Source organism: Melanaphis sacchari, unplaced genomic scaffold (genome assembly GCF_002803265.2).
Source record: "Melanaphis sacchari strain LSU unplaced genomic scaffold, SCAv2.0 Contig7_pilon_pilon, whole genome shotgun sequence".
In the NCBI taxonomy this organism is placed as follows: Eukaryota; Metazoa; Arthropoda; class Insecta; order Hemiptera; family Aphididae; genus Melanaphis; species Melanaphis sacchari.
The window spans coordinates 4641942-4659004 of record NW_020271560.1 but is presented as its reverse complement, the minus strand read 5'-3'; the positions used below and the strand labels follow the sequence as shown (position 1 = coordinate 4659004).

The following is a 17063-nucleotide window of genomic DNA, read 5'->3' as shown; positions in this document are numbered from 1 at the left end:
AACAAATTGTGGTCTGATATAAAAACTATGTCACGGTGTACAATTATCTAAGTCAAGTGTACTTAATTCAAAAAAAAAAAAATCATCAGCATAACAGTGACCACACATTATCCTTGGAAAATGCATATTACATTTTTAAATGATAAGTTTTCACTTCAAATTATGGAGACTGTAATTGAAAAAAAAATTGTAGTTATACTGAAAAGCCAAAATATATAACTGTAGGCTGTAGCCTATAGGGCAATAGCCAATTTGATAGATTTTGATTGATTAACAATTATATCAAGTTTACTAGGTTTAAGCTGAAAACATTTTTAATATTCCAAAAATTATTAGTGGCATGTATATCAATAAAAATATTTTATTAATAAAATAAACTATATTTATGTTTATTGATATCAAAGCTGTAAATAGATGTACCTACCTTATAATATGTGTGTTTGTTTAATAAGTAATAAGATTCAATATTGTATAATATTTTATCTAACATAAATGCTACGAGTACCTAATTGATTAATTTATACTTCGTAGTTGCCGGGTTATGGTGGTTGATGCGCAAACATTAGTTAGGTATCTACTATTCACCTACATACACTTACATTTGAATACAATTGTTAGTTTTGAAGTCTTATCCCTTACATATATTTATATACATGTTTTCGCTTATTATTACTCATTAGTTAAACGACCTAACAAAAAAAATAATAAATATACTAGTATATTTCATAAGAATTAACAACACGTGCATTATTCATTAATGAATGAAACAAGTAATGAACTTTACAGTTTATTGATGCTGCGCTGTCCGTCTTTAATTATAAATTATGGATTCGAAACAAATATAACTGTTAAGACGTAATAATGTAATATAATAGGTATAAATTATAGTAATATAGGTATGCCACCACGTCATAAAACAAAATTATAAAATTTAAAATGGTAAGACTACATTATTACATGAGTACATATAATTGATATGACCTACCCTCATAATTTGTATTTTATTGTTTACGGTGTTTGATGTCGACGACACGAACGGTTTTTACTGACTACTTGTATTGTGAATACTGAGCAATAATTACATTAACAGATTAGGTCCAGCCGGTCCAGGGGTATATTGAAGTGTCTACGGCATGACCACAGAGGCAGCATGAACTTTTTTTTTCAGTGAAATTACTTTTTTAAAGCAAATTTGATGAAGGTACACATCCACAAATTATTTCCACGTTAAGAGGGCTAAATCTATAATTAGTATAATCTCGATTAAAAAAAAAAAAAATAGTAAAAATTATTGGAAAAACATAAATATGTCTTGAATCATTATAAGATACCTATTCCCGTTTTCACGTGAAATGGTTGCTTCATAAAAATGACGTAAGTATATCTTACTCTAATAACAAAATGTATTAAGAAATGCGTATATTATGTAAAAATAGTTTTAATTTTATAAGGTGGTATACGGTGAATAGTGAAAAATTATTTGATATTATTTGTTTTTATCCTGTTTTAAATTGTATTTTTTCTTTTTAAATTCTACGGTGACGTAGATAATAATATAATAGCTGATGTACAAATGGATTGTTCGCTGAAAATAATAAAATTACGGTGGTTAAAAGTTTATATTATCCAAAAATTTAATTTTTTTTTTTATTTATTTATTGGTTGCGAACTAAGGAAAAATCAACAAAAATGTGATTGTTGACTAGGTAATTTTCTAACACAGCGAGAAAAACGGTTTTGAGGTACATTAAAAGTTATGGCATGTACCTACTTGATAGGTACTTTTATAAGTTATAACTTATAATAATACATGTACAATATCGTACATCACTGTTGAGATACATACTGACAAGTCAACATGTCATGTTAAATTTTATAACTATACTACATACAAATATACATCATAGTTCCAGAGATATTAGGTTGACCATTAAAATCGACTATAACAATTTTATTAACATACAAGGTTTGTGTTAAACTGTGTAGGTATGCATTGTATGGCATTTTTGAAGACCAAAAAACCGTTATAACAACAATATAGGTAATTATCAGGCCTGTCGTTTGGGTGGGGGGAGGAAAGATAGGATTCCTCCCGGGCCCGAAAAAAGATAACTAATAATATGTAATGTATAAATACATATAAAAGATGTAAAATTATTTAAAAAGCAATTTAATTAAAAAACTAATATTGTTTACAAATTTGTGCTTTTACTTTGCTACTTGAAATAGAAAAAGTATAAATATTTGAAATTTATTTGGTCTTGTGAGAAGTTACGGGAAAGAGGGTGATCGTGGCTCCTGAAACCACCACTAATAGGGGCCCTTAAGCATTTTCCTCCCGGACCTGAACTTTTCTCTCTACGGCCCTAGTAATTATTATACGCATGAAATGTATAATAAACTACACGGTAAACTTGAGTATTTTAATTAGAAAGTTGTTTTGAGAACAGTAGAAATTTATCACTACCAATAACATTTTTATATTGGATTTATAAAATCAAAACTATTTATTTTTGGTGAACTGGTGAAGACGTGAAGTGCTGCTAATAATAAATTAAATCACGTTTTAAAATTGTGAACAATGCTATATTATACATACACTATCTTGTTGGCTGCTGCAAAAGTCTATATATACATACCTAAATATAGTACATAAATATTAATAATTGTATTATAGCAGCCTGCAAGTACCTATTATAGTATGGTATAGTTTTATATATATATAATATATATATATATATAATATATATATATATATAATATATATATATATATATAAAATATCAAACATATCAACACCAATTTATGAAATATGTAGGTTATTTTATTTATAAATCAATATTATAAATCAAGTAAAAAATATGAATAAATAAAAAATATCAATACATATATAGATATACCTACGTTAAATTGATGTCACTAATTTTAATATAATAATGGTTATAGGTAACGATTACTCGCCGATAAAATATAAATCTCATGCAACATTTATTTAATCTCAAATAATGATAAATGATAATATGTTAAAAATATAAAATTTCTATTTTGTACACTATATTTTATACACAATTTAATGACGTCGATCTAATGCTTTGAAATAGCAATAAAAGATCCACGCATTTATTTTTTGGACGGATAACTGATAAAAATTTGTGCTACGAATTGACCCGAACTGGGAAGACGTGAACAAAATAATATAAATAATACCAGTATATTATATACTTATATTTATATAATATATAAAAAAGAAACCAAAAGCAAGTTTAAATAGCAATAATTTTAGCGTAGCCAAAATATGATGGTCTCTTATTATTACAAAACGTTTAAAGTCGGTTACACTTTCCCACTCATACGTAACAAAATAAAAAAAAAAACAAGCAGTTTAACCTATAATGATACAAATTAAAAATAATAACCAATACCTATTTGGAAGAAAATGGTCCATTCGTACAAAATATTAAATCAAATTAAAAAAATAAAAGGTAAGTAAAACCTGCATATTATTTTATTATTTATCACTATACTATAAGTACCTATAAATATTAAAGTACTTTATACTTAATCTATGTTTTTAAATAAAGTATAACATTGTATAGATAGTTTAATTTTTTTTAAAAATGCAATACACCTACTTTAAAGTACTTTTTTAAAGTATGAAAATAGCACAGTTATCCTATAACTACTAAATAATCATATAAAATATTTAAGAAATCTTATAACGCGTCAAAAAAATAGGCGGTACTTAGATTATTAATTAATATTAACAAATCACATTAAATAACAAAACAAACATTTAAACAATAGGTAGTTATAAATGTATAACAGAGGGAGAGAAAGTATCCTATATAAAAGGTAATGAAAGGTGAAAGAAAAGAAAATAGGTGTATAATAATAAATTATAAAAATGTAATTCTTAATAACCATTTAAAATTTTTTGTCGAAAGAACTGTAGTTAAGATAAATATAAATCATAATATTACTTATAATTAAAATTATGTTACCTAATATTTAAATTAAATATAGTCATACTTTTCTTAAAATTTATGTCTAGTTATAAAAATTATAAAAAAAAAAAAAAAAAAATAGATGTTAAATATCGAAAAAATCATAATAATATAATTTACATAAACATACAGTATATATATTATATAGGTATCTAAAAAATGTGTGCCATATACCTACGTGAGTATCGTATGACTGTTCTGTTGAGGCGGAAAGAGCGCGTTTTGGAGTAATAATGAAAAAAGCTGGTGTTAATAGGTAACGAGATGGGTCGCGATCGCCAAAATAATGGTCAGGAACACGGTGTAGCTTCCGATGACCATCGCGCCGTTGCAAAGGTCTTGATCACACGTGCTGCAGTGTTCGATGCGTATGTTCGCGGGCGTGTTTATGGCGCATGGGCCATCATCGCTCCGGCTGTCCGATGCCCAAGCACACGACCGGATTATTAGCAGCTCGCCGTTCACTGTAATTTACATTACATTACAATAAGTAATATTATTACATAAAATTAATAATTAATTATATTATTGTAATAGAGCATTGTATATTACGCGATGGCCAAATTTATGGAAATGGTAGTTATATCGTATAATATTGAATAATGAGCGATTTTTAAAAATAAATAATTTTCCGTTTAAATTATAATTTTATGTTTATTGATAACAAGTGGAATTAAAGGTATTTGTAAATCCGGATAATAATTTATTTTATGTAGCTATTTGCACCCGAGCAAAAATGTGTTTATGACTAAATTCTATTTTTAAGTATTAAGATTGTATCGTACATTTACACTGTATAAATTAATATTTTTGTACTTATATGATTATAACTTATATTATTTGTACTGTTGCAGGGTCAATACGCAAAATAATCAGAAAAGACACTGTATGAATGAGAATTGAGATAACAAAACTCGAAAAAATTTGTTGAATTTTCCGGCTAATCGTCGTGTTTAAAAGTTTATTGAAGTGTTAATCTGTATTTTTGGCGGTTAACAGCAATAATTACTGCGTTCTATCGTCCTGATACAAAAATACAATTTTCATTCTATTGTGTTCATTAAAAATATAATATTTCATTAAATCACGAAACCACGATACATATTATATATAGGTACTTATAAAATATATAGGTCGTAAAAACAATAGTATAACCTATGTATACTAATGTTATTGATTTATACAAAATTAAATAGTAAAGTAATAAAAAAAATAACAATAAAAGTTTTTGCATTCGAAGAGTATCCCTACCTACATAGTTTTGTAATAATCACGATGTAGTATCAATGATAGTGAGTGATTTTTATTATTATTATTGTTTTTGTATAACTAGCTTTTTTTTTTAGTGAAAATGTATATGTAATATAAAACATGTATAGGTTAGGTATACGCTGTGAATAATAGCAGCCATTAAAAAATATATTATTGTCACATTGTCTACAATTTAAGATTAAATATTTTCACAAACGTAAAAATTGGTGACAATTCTGAAAACCAAAGCATCCAAAGCGATTGTTTATTTTAATGTAAGTGTGTAGTTAAATCAAAAAAGAATAATGAAGAAGTAATTATATAAAAAATTCAATAGAAACTTTTAAAATGTATAATATATATTATGTACTAGGTAGGTATATCATGAACTCGTAAATGTATACATAATACAATACGCCATTACTAATAGTAATGGCTCATTTTTTTAGAATAGTAGAGTTTACCTTAAAAAAACGTACGTTTATCTATTGAAGTAATAATGATTAGTACCTAATTTATAACAGTACTCTTATTATTATTCCCATTTAACATGATATATAATATATAAGTAACTAGTAACTAGGTATTTACAACTAACATGATTCATGAGCCATCAACTAAGCTCTGTTCGCAACTATATTTAAAATGTGTAATAATACGTATTTTACAATACTAGTTTAGAGGTTGATGCTGAAATGAGCCATGCGAGACAAATACTCAAATTGAGCTGTGTATACTATTTATTTTCATAATTCTTGGTTTTATTTTTAATTGCGAAATAAGTACCTAAATATTAATATAATATATGATATAAAAGAAACCGTATAGACATAAGTATCTATCCATTCAACAATATTACTAGTATTCGTGTCACTTTAACGCTAGGTATCGAGTTTCTCATAAAACATTTAATATTAAATATTACAAGCATATTAGTATATCAAAATATTTTACGAAAAAAATATTATTATTGTTTTAAAGCAAAACGTGTAGGTATCTAATCATAACAAGTTCATATAATGACTAAACTAAATAATAATGCAAATTTATTATATTTTCAAGTTGCCTTGTTATATAAATCAAAGTATGTACCTGTCTATATTATATAAATAGTGGCGCAATAGGAATATTAGGTTTACCATGTAAATTTTAATTTTAGCTTTGCGAGACCTCAAAATCTTATAATCTATAGCCGAGATTCCTACAGGCTGTAACAAAAGTGCCGTGAAACTATTTTAAACATAAAATAATTAATAATAATTTATAATACATATTTTTATAATTAAAAAAAATTATTTTATGAAAGATATAACAAGATTCTTTAATTAGCGTGTTTTTTAAATATAATAATATGTGTATATAATATATTTGGTTATACTAAGTTAAAGAAAACCGAAGTTATAAAATAAATATATATAAATACATGCGATATACTATTATAGGGTGCCTGCCCTCCGGATATTTAGGAAATATCTGAGGGTGTCGTTAGTTAAAAAAGGTTAGGAACTCCGGTCAATAGCATACACTGCAGTCACACAGATATACATACAATATTTTAACTTAAATAAAAACTAAACTAAAGGCACTAAAAAAAATTTGTTCTACCTGTTTTGAATCACGGAATGAGTATATGTATGATATACTTTGAAAAGATAATTTCATAATATTTTAAAATTATTAATAAACGTGTCAAAAATGAAAGCAACAGCTGACAAGATGTCTTTGAAAAATAATAAGATGTAGTCAATAAAGTAACAAAATAGCAAACCCATTATTTAACTTTAACAGAATAAATAAGATTTTCCATAAAACATTGATGAAAATTACTTAGTTACTGATTAGGTTATAACTTATTTATATATATATATATTTGTATATATAAAATACTTTTACAAAATGTTGTCTAATTTATAAAGGAAGACATTTTAAACAAAATTTGTAAATATTTCATACAGATTTTATAATACAATTAGATAAATTATGATTTCACTAAAATAATTTAATACTTACACAAAAAAATCTATTTTTTTAATAATTATATCGTACGAAGTTATAAAAAACAAAACAATTGTCTTACTTAACGAAGCCTTTACGTTTTTTTTGTTATTCATTGTATTTTTTTTAAATCCCCCGTATAGTTAATGAAAAAATATATTCGTGATATTATAATATATACCTAATTGATAATGGGTCTAAATATATTCGGTAATTTTATAAATTTGTAACAGATATCAATCTGCATTTTAAACTATCAAACTAATATTACGGAGAAAGCCGAGTAACATAATAATTTACCATGAAGAAAATAGAAAACCTTCTTTTTATATATAAACTTCTTAAAAACCCCGTTTTACAATTATTTATAATAATAGCCAGACGAATCAGAATTTCAATGATATTATGATCAACAATATTACAATATTAATAAAGAAAAAATATAAGATTGGATAATTTTGTAAATTCTTTTATTTCAGATATCGTTTAATTTGTTTAATAAAAATCATATAAATGATTTGTTTACTTATAAATCATAACTCATAAGTTATGAATCATAGCATTCATAACATTGTGGTAAATTTAGGTGATAAATATATCAACTTTAATAGATTCTTATTAGCTGTTTACTATCTTGGACTTCATTGTATGTATATTTTATAGATAATTAAATTAAAAACATTAGTGTTGTTAGGTACTTGTTTCATATTTTGTTATTATTAAATATAATTAGATCTAATATCTATCATATTTTTAAATGATGTGTACTCGAAACATTTAAACGTATAGTAATGTATTAATATCTGTATATGTTTATCATCTATGCTTCCATATCTTTGAATGTTAGAATGTAAAAAATGTTATATTTAATATAAGTACAACGAGGTTGATAACTTAATAAAATATTGCGATCATAATGATGATATACATAGACGGATATCTTATTTCTCAGTGATAGGTTGCGTATATTTTATAGTTCAAGGACGAACACAAGATACTCGTGTGTCCGTAGTCCGTTAAAGTCTTCTTCGACGATCTAGAAATGTATAATATACGTATTGAGATTTATCGAATGAGCAATAATTTCAATACTGTTTATTGGTTTTTTTTTATTTATATCCCATCGCAGACTCACAGTGTACTTAAAACTTAGAAGTGCGCGTGTTACCAATACATGTCTAATAATAGTACTGACCGAGATCTTAAGTGTTTTATACATGATTTATTGTTGTGATTTCGACTTAATGTACATTATAAATTATGACAATTAGATACCAACCATTAACCAGTTATAGATAAATAAATAAATTGAACATCGCTATAATATTTCATATTTATATGAGTAGGTCCACCGTACCAGTCCCTATAGGACATAGGTATTTATATTATATTATTGTTTAACAATTCGTGTCGTTTACCAATTAATATCGGTATGAACACGATTTCGACGATAATTTCGTTTAGTTGTGGAAAAAAAATCGACCGTCACATAAATTATACTTTATGTCAAACCCTTTACCCTCAAATTATATCACGTCGCGTTTTCGGAATCCATTTATAATAGAATAAACAATTTTAATATACAATACATTAATACAGTAATATCGATAAAAATATAAAATATTAATTACGTATGTGCGATAATGTAATATACTGTTGTGACACGATTTAACACACGTCCGATGCGAACTGTTTCATGGTGTCAATTATGTAATGTATATATGTTACAGTATTGGCAGGTATGCCCAACCTGCAGCCCGCGAAGGTGTCCAACCGGCCCGTGTAAAAAAAAAATTATTATTTACAAAAAATGTATTTTATTAAGTTTTTAAGAATATACAATATTTTACAATTTCGAATTTTTATATAAAAAAAATGCATTGGATTTTAGAATATTAATAAAAAAAAATTAGTGAGAAATTTGGGCTTGTTTTTCTTTAACCAATCTTTCCATGTTCGGAGTGAAATGTGTAACGCCAATTCTTAATAAGAAGTGTAAGTACAATAGATATACCTATGATTAGTCTATATTTTATCGAAATGAACAAAAAAAAAAAACCCATGAAGCATATATGGCCCGCAGTACAAATATACATTTTGAATGTGGCCCGTCAGTTGAAAAAGGTATGCAGTATGATCTTGATGATATCCTATTCGGTGTTCAGGAATCATGTGAATCGAAACCTCGTGTACTCACACATATATACACTATAGACGTAAATAGATACGGTTAAGTTCACGTTGATGGTAACTGGTAAGGTAGACGTAAGTCGTGGTGGTAAGGTATAATGTATATAGACGTGCAGATGGTTAGGTAAACCAGAGGTAGGTGTATACGGTCGTAAGCGCGAAATCGCTTCGGTTTGAAGTAGCGGCGGCGGGAGCAACTCATCACCGTGAAATCGTGACGACTCGATGCCCCCGTAAATCCCGAGACGAATCGATTTGCGCCCGTCGATGAAAACGCCGCGTTCGCAATAACGAATAATAATAATAACAAATAGTAATAATAATATTACACGGATGGAATAACGATACAAATCGAAAATAATGGAGAAAAAAACGACCGGTGAATTGCGAAATGGAGTAAAAAAAAAAAAACAAATACATTTGAATATAATATATGCCTATACATTATGTACATTATATACACGGCGTAAATACCCTCTTGGGAAAAATCGTACGGATAACGGTGATGCAGTTTGAACGTTGACAGCCGAAAAAATAATCGGTCGCGGCGAAAGCATCAAGTATATGGTATATACAACAATTATATATATATACGCCTATTACCTGTAATAACAATAGTGTGCCTAGTCCCGAAAACGGATACTGTTGCGGACGCCGCGCCAGGAAATGGCGAAATGGACCGAAATAATAACCGCCAACTGCAGTTACACGGTATGTGCCTAATATTACCAATGTTTTGGACGACGCACTTTTACAATGTATAGGTATACGCGTATAATTCATGTTATTACATTATGCACAATAATGCAGCTAGATGTCATACTTGTATAATACTGCTATAAATATATACAATTTTATTTACCTACGCGTTAATAGGCATCGGCTTTAATTATTTCACTCGTCCGAATATTATCTAAGCCATAAAATCATGACCTAATTATACGACTACCAATACAATATTGAACCCCAAAAAACTGTTTATAAATTAACAAATATAGATAAAGGTTTATCAGTGTAAATATTTTTTAAAAAGAACTATTTTAAATTTGAAATGTAATATTATAAAAACAATTTATATTACACAACTCAAGTCTCGTAGAGTTACGCATAAGACATTTAATTACTTTATTATAATGTAATGAATAATAACAATAATAATTACAATACTTTTAAAAATAATTAATCTAACATCGTCATATAATTAAAGAACATTTCTTATCTGCATAGTGCTTTTTTTCTGTAAAATAGTATTATTAACGACTTCTGTTACTTTAAATGGATTGAAGAAGTTATGATAAAAAAAAAATTAAAGGGATTTGGCGTCCAAAACAATTAAAGAACATAAAACTAAATTTCGTTTTTCTTCTCACAGGTAAAATTCAAAAAAATTACCATATTGAACTTATCACAAGACCCATAAATAGAAAACCGTGCGCGATGTATACAATTTGTAATCATATATTGTACATTGCCATATATAAAATTTATGTAGACAGAATACATCGTCGACCATCCGTTTTAATGTCTAGTGGACGGGAACGACGGATTTCACGCACCGAGAACCAACTAAGGTTGGTGTGCTAAATCGAAATAAATTTTATCGAGATCAAACGGATGCCCAGATATAGTACCTATACCTATATATAGAGTAAAGACACATGTTGCTTAAAATCGGACGCAGATGACGAAAAACCGTCACAATACGAATATATATATATATATATTGTTTTTTATGTAGATATTAATGTAGCTGTCCCCTGTTATGATAATAATAATATAGTCGTTCCATATTATTATTATCCATTATTCTATAAAATAGGAAAATTCAAAATAGGTTTTTATTATTATTTGTTAAATAATTATCAACACTTATTTTTTTGTCATTACATGGTATAAACAATAATACTATGTAATTATTATAATATTTTCATTATATATAAATATATTTTTTTAATATTGAAAAACTACTTGTATAACTATTGTCAAATTATCATATTAGTGTATATTATGTTAATAGGAGTTCTAACTTTGTGAGTAATTTTAATATTTATTAATTATTAGCATTGCCGTCAACTTATTATTGTCAAAAAAATCGCTACACGTGCCATGATAAAAAGTGAAAAATATTTTTATAACATATAGGTATTATTTATGATTACTACTTTCCAATTTAAATATCAAAACTTATCAGTTATCATAAACATACCTACATAATAGGTATATATAGCTCTAATACTCTATGAACTACAACTACATAGTACTACCTACATCGTTCGTCTATCTTGCGTATTAACTATAAGTGTGGTGATGATTTGTATTTAACTATGAAATAAAATATATTTTTATGACTTAATAACATTGTAAATCGTAATTTACACCTACGTACTGGTAGATGCAGATATTATTGTGATTTTTGAATAATATTATTAAATTATTAATTGTAATGAATTGAGTCTGATATTATTTGTATAAGTACATTATCAATAGTTTTAATTGAAAATACACGACAATATTGATAGAAAAATATTACGAATATCATTCAAAATATAAAAATCTAACTCAAAATAGTTAATAGTTTACGTCAATTAATAATTCTAAAACTATACCTAACTTGAAAAATAAATTATTATTATTTTATATTAATGTTTTAATAATGTTAGTTACCTACAGTAAACTGCAATATTTAGTATAATATTATATACTTATAAAATATGTAGTGTATGCAATAATTTTATTATACTTTTATTTACTTATTTTCAAAAAAAAAAAAAAAAAAAATACTTGTCATTGATGCATTTTAAAAATAAATAAAATTTTACGCATTATTCTTTATTTGTCATAACTTTTATTATCAATATCAATTTTTCTAACTTTTCAAAAAAATAATAATATAATATGTTTCTTCATGATTGGTTTAAGCCGTTTAAGGTTTATAGTGCTTATTGAGGTTATTATTTAAAATAAAGATGTCTCGTTTTGTCGATAATAGGTTAGGTTATTATAAGGCTTACTTTAACTATATATTTATTTGGAAAAAATAATTTTTTTAATTTCCTATAGGTAATAAATAATTATTATATACTTGCAAAATACTTAGAGTATTTACTTTAAATTTAATTTGTATAATTTACTTTATTATTGTTTTTATAAAACATAAATAATTTATGAACCAATACGTTGTCTATGCAAAAACTACATTTTTTTTTATGACAAAATATCCAACAATACATAAGTTTGCTTGATTACGATTACACTTATTTGTAAAGTAAATGTATGTAAATCAAATATCAAATATAATGTTTAATTTATGGTAATTATAAAACACTTAATAATATAACCTATAAAGTTATATATTTTTTGTCAAAATAATATTTTAATAATTAATATAATACAATTGCTAACGACATTAAACTATCAAATTACGATAAAATACGGGTTGTTTTTTGAAACACGAGAGTGAAACCTCTAAGAACCAGACTGTTCATTCTATTCAGATTGCGATCTATGTGTTTTATTCAAATAGAAAATATTATCATTGTATATGCGTAAATACTATACACACCTGTTGATTATTTTTTTCGTCTCACGAATTGCATCGTTAACGAAAATAAAGTAGTATACATAATAATATAACATATTCGTAAAAACAATTTCCGGTAAACAAACCCAGAAATTATATTTATGATTCCTAAAAATAGTAAAAACTGTTATTTTAGTTAAACAAAAGAACTTATCTTAAAATTTCTATTGAAAATGTAAATATCAATTAAAACATTGCGGGCGGGCTGACAAATACAAATTTCCGGTGAATCATCGTTCCTTACAAGAATGGCCAAAAGGTTAATAAAAATTAAGCAGGCAATTAAATTCAGTCCATTGTGTCTTAATTCAATCATCGAAAAACACGAAATACTATAATGAAGATTAAAAAACACCCCAATACGCATAGGCCATCTCATATATCCATTAATTTAAAAGAATTTAATCATCAATGTCACAATTTGGTTAATGTACTAATATGTAGATTAAAAAAGCAATAGTTAATTATTAAGATGTACCTATTGTCATATAATTATTAATTAGTAATTAGGCTTAAAAGATGAAATCATAATAGTTATCATGTATGATATGATAACAGGAGAATAGTTTATACGTATGACTCTTACGAGTATATACATATATATATTATACATTCAAATAAATCAAAGAAGATACAATAAAAATTGGTTATTCAAACGAATGACACATAATATGAATTATGATCATTTTAACTGATAATTACGTCATTATCAAATAATCAATGATATGTAATGGAATACCCGTTGGGATCGACTAAATTTGATATGTTATTGAAAACAACTATTTGATTTCTATTACAATTATTTTTTACTTTAATTATTAATAATATATATCGTACTTGTTTAAAAATAATTAATGTTATTCTTTGTTTTGTATACATATAAAACACTTGTCTTAAAAATTGTTTTAACATTCAAATTGGATATTGAATTATTTTAAATTTAATAAAATGTATAGCTATAAGTATTTTGGAAATATGTGTTTGTTTTAAAATACAAATATATTTAGATTTTATTATATATTAAGCCATGAGCTGCTGCACAACATATGATTATAGTGCAAGTACTTTTTAATATTACGTCATTTTCTTTTTCAAAAAATAAATTTTTATGTATTTAAACTAAATTCATGTTAGGTAAATATAGTATTAAAATATCTTATAACATTTATACACTGTCCAATGTCCATTATATTTTATTTTATTTTATTTTATTCTATAGATACCTATTTTATATATTATAAAGATACGAGGTTACAGGAAGGACGGTAAATAATACATAGGTATTTAATTGAATAAACTACATATTATATACTAATGTTTAAAATAGATATCTAAACAATATAACATTATACAAATAAAAAATAAGAACACTGATAATTTATTTTCTAACTCAAGCTTTATCTTTTTCCATTGAGAACAAAATTTTTTTTTAATAATTTACAGTAAGTTTGAGTTTTATGTGTACATATAATATAAAAATCATAAAATTTGTTTTTTTATCTATTAAATTATTAAAAAAGTTTGTACTATAAAAAAAATTAAATTAAATCATGAAGCATAAAATGGATTATTCACTACAAAGTGCAAACTATTTAGAATATTGTGTTATTTATGTTGTAAAAAGTATAATATAAAGAATATATAGGACCTATATAGGTGTCTACCATATATATACCATTTACAACCAGTTATTTCAATTATTATTTCAAACATTATGTGGAACGTCTGCTTTGGATAAAACAATAGTGCCGTGCAGCAAGTATGTGGATTGAATTACGTCTGAGTGTGAGACCTTTACTTATTATTGCCGGTGTGACCTGATTTTATAGTCTAATTATATTATTGTCCAATGCTTTATAAAAACGCGAATATGCGATATCTAACGTTTTTACGTCTATAAAAACCCCCAAATATACCTATATTATCTTATACGTATGGACTCGTACCTCTTTGTTTTTGTTTCTTGCACACAGGCTGCAAGAAAGCCGAATGCGGTGCTCTGCTACAGTCCTCGATCGCACCTTTGGTCATGTTCATCGGGTCGTTGCACCGTTGATCCGTATCCGTGGAGCACACCCAACAATTGATAGCTTTGCCTGTGTATATGGTCAAAACGATAATTAAATATAATATAGCCAACTATAGCGCTGAAAAATAGGTAATTAATCGTAATCAATTAACAACTTACTGTAGTCCGGTAATAAGACGAGACATCCGAATACAAAGACGATCATCGTGTACATCTGACGACGGATCATTATTAAATAGTCGTAGATTTATGAAATTATAAATTATACAACTAAACGGTTTATTAAATTCCCGGTAAACGTGAAAAACTTTATGCTTTAATTTGAAATGTTTGTTATTCTCATACAAAATACTATGTCAAAAAAGATCTGCAACACTTCTGAACACTTTTCAAGACTGTTCGTCGGTCGGGATCGCAAACGACTATACAGACCATCAGGAGCGTACGGTGGAAAGCTCTCTCGCTCCCCTACCCCACCACTTTTTAGTACTACATTATTGCTCGAAGCCCCCTTCCCTTTGTCATCGTTTATATATAATAATAACATTGTGCGTATACCGTATTATGCTTTATACTTATGTATATATGTATACGATATACTATAATATTATGGCTCAGTTGCATTTTTTTGCTACACTATGTGTTCCAGTGAAACCCGTTGTTTAACACGTGCGCATCTTACATACAATTATTGTTTATTGTATTTAACGATACCGAAGTCCTTTGATCACATCTTATACTTAAGCGCCAGTGCCGCAGTATACGCTACACAATCTTAACTATTGAACGATATCACCAAACTATATAATAGATTCACTATTCAGCAAATATACTCATATAATTATTATCTAATGCGTTTAAGGGCTTATAGGTTTACTTACATCTATGCTATGTGTACCTGTAAAATTTCGAGTTGCAGACAGATGGTGACTATTGCGATGGTAACTTAAACCACGTAAAGTGACATATCAAATCCCAATGAATGATGAAAATATATTTTTTAATATACGCATATATATGTACATAAAACGATAAGAAAATAAAACTATAAAGAAGATTGAATTTAAAAAATAATATATCAACAATGCGGTTAATACAACTACTAGTGTAAGTATACCACCCGGACAGATAGAAAATGAAAACGATTCGTTCTTCAAAAATATTGTAATCGGATTACTGGTTCACTGGACATGCAATAAACATATTATGTGTTTTTCTAAACAAGAGAAAACTTTTCAAATATGTATTTTTACACAAAACACAGACCATTTGTAATACTTAAACTAATTATTAGAAATATGTAAAACAATCCGAACACGATAAAAAAGTAGACATTTCATGTAGTCTGCGAAATTAACGAGTTCGATTTTTAACTTCTTAAACAACTATAAAACAGACTGTGCTTAATCCATATAATACTATGTAGAAAGGAAAAAACTATGCCATATTGCGTGTTTTCTCGTCATCCGTGATATCAATAAATAGCGTTCGAAATTAAATATTTACGACTGGATAGAGCCGATAGATATACACATTGCTTACATCGTAATTGGCAATCTCACGCAGACATGTACGATATAAGCTGACTACCCTTATGCATGGATAATGAGATATGCGCAGGAGAGGTTAATAGAAAGCTCCATCAATTTCACATTTACCATGATTATCTTTGATCCGCGATAGTTTAAATTTACACCGTAATAATTGTTATTGTAAGTATCATACAATTCGTCTGAGCAACACTTGTCCACGTGCAGAATAGTTACGAGTATATAAGGGGAATACGGGCTATTATAGGTGTGTGTGTATATATATATATATATATGGATAGATATTATATATACATAACCTTAATAACTATTGACCCTGCCCAATTGAACCCAATCGAGAATAAGCTACCGGATCCTAGAGGTGCGTCTTTCGAATGATAAAACCCATTTAATTTCTATTAGCATGCTTTTAATTATGTCGAGAGAGCGTATATATTTATTATTTAGTATTTATCTACGAGTGA

General features: G+C 26.7%; 1 protein-coding gene across 1 annotated transcript; it reads right to left on the bottom strand.

The window, feature by feature from the left end:
• Window positions 1-4089: 4089 nt before the first annotated feature.
• LOC112601837 lies at window positions 4090-15481 on the bottom strand. The gene is made up of 3 exons (XM_025349652.1): window positions 15209-15481; window positions 14967-15116; window positions 4090-4468 (listed from the first exon to the last, which is right to left on the bottom strand). The coding sequence occupies exons 1-3, from the start codon at window positions 15276-15278 to the stop codon at window positions 4254-4256; spliced, it is 435 nt and encodes a 144-aa protein (XP_025205437.1). The 5' UTR covers window positions 15279-15481; the 3' UTR covers window positions 4090-4253.
• Window positions 15482-17063: the final 1582 nt, after the last annotated feature.

Excerpts from the sequence above, each read along its gene's own strand:
- LOC112601837 (XM_025349652.1), bottom strand. The coding sequence starts at position 15,278 with ATGATCCGTCGTCAGATGTACACGATGATCGTCTTTGTATTCGGATGT. Across the intron at positions 15,117-15,208 it reads CGTCTTATTACCGGACTACA|GCAAAGCTATCAATTGTTGG; the intron begins GTAAGTTGTTAA and ends CCATATACACAG. Across the intron at positions 4,469-14,966 it reads CAAGAAACAAAAACAAAGAG|TGAACGGCGAGCTGCTAATA; the intron begins GTACGAGTCCAT and ends TGTAAATTACAG.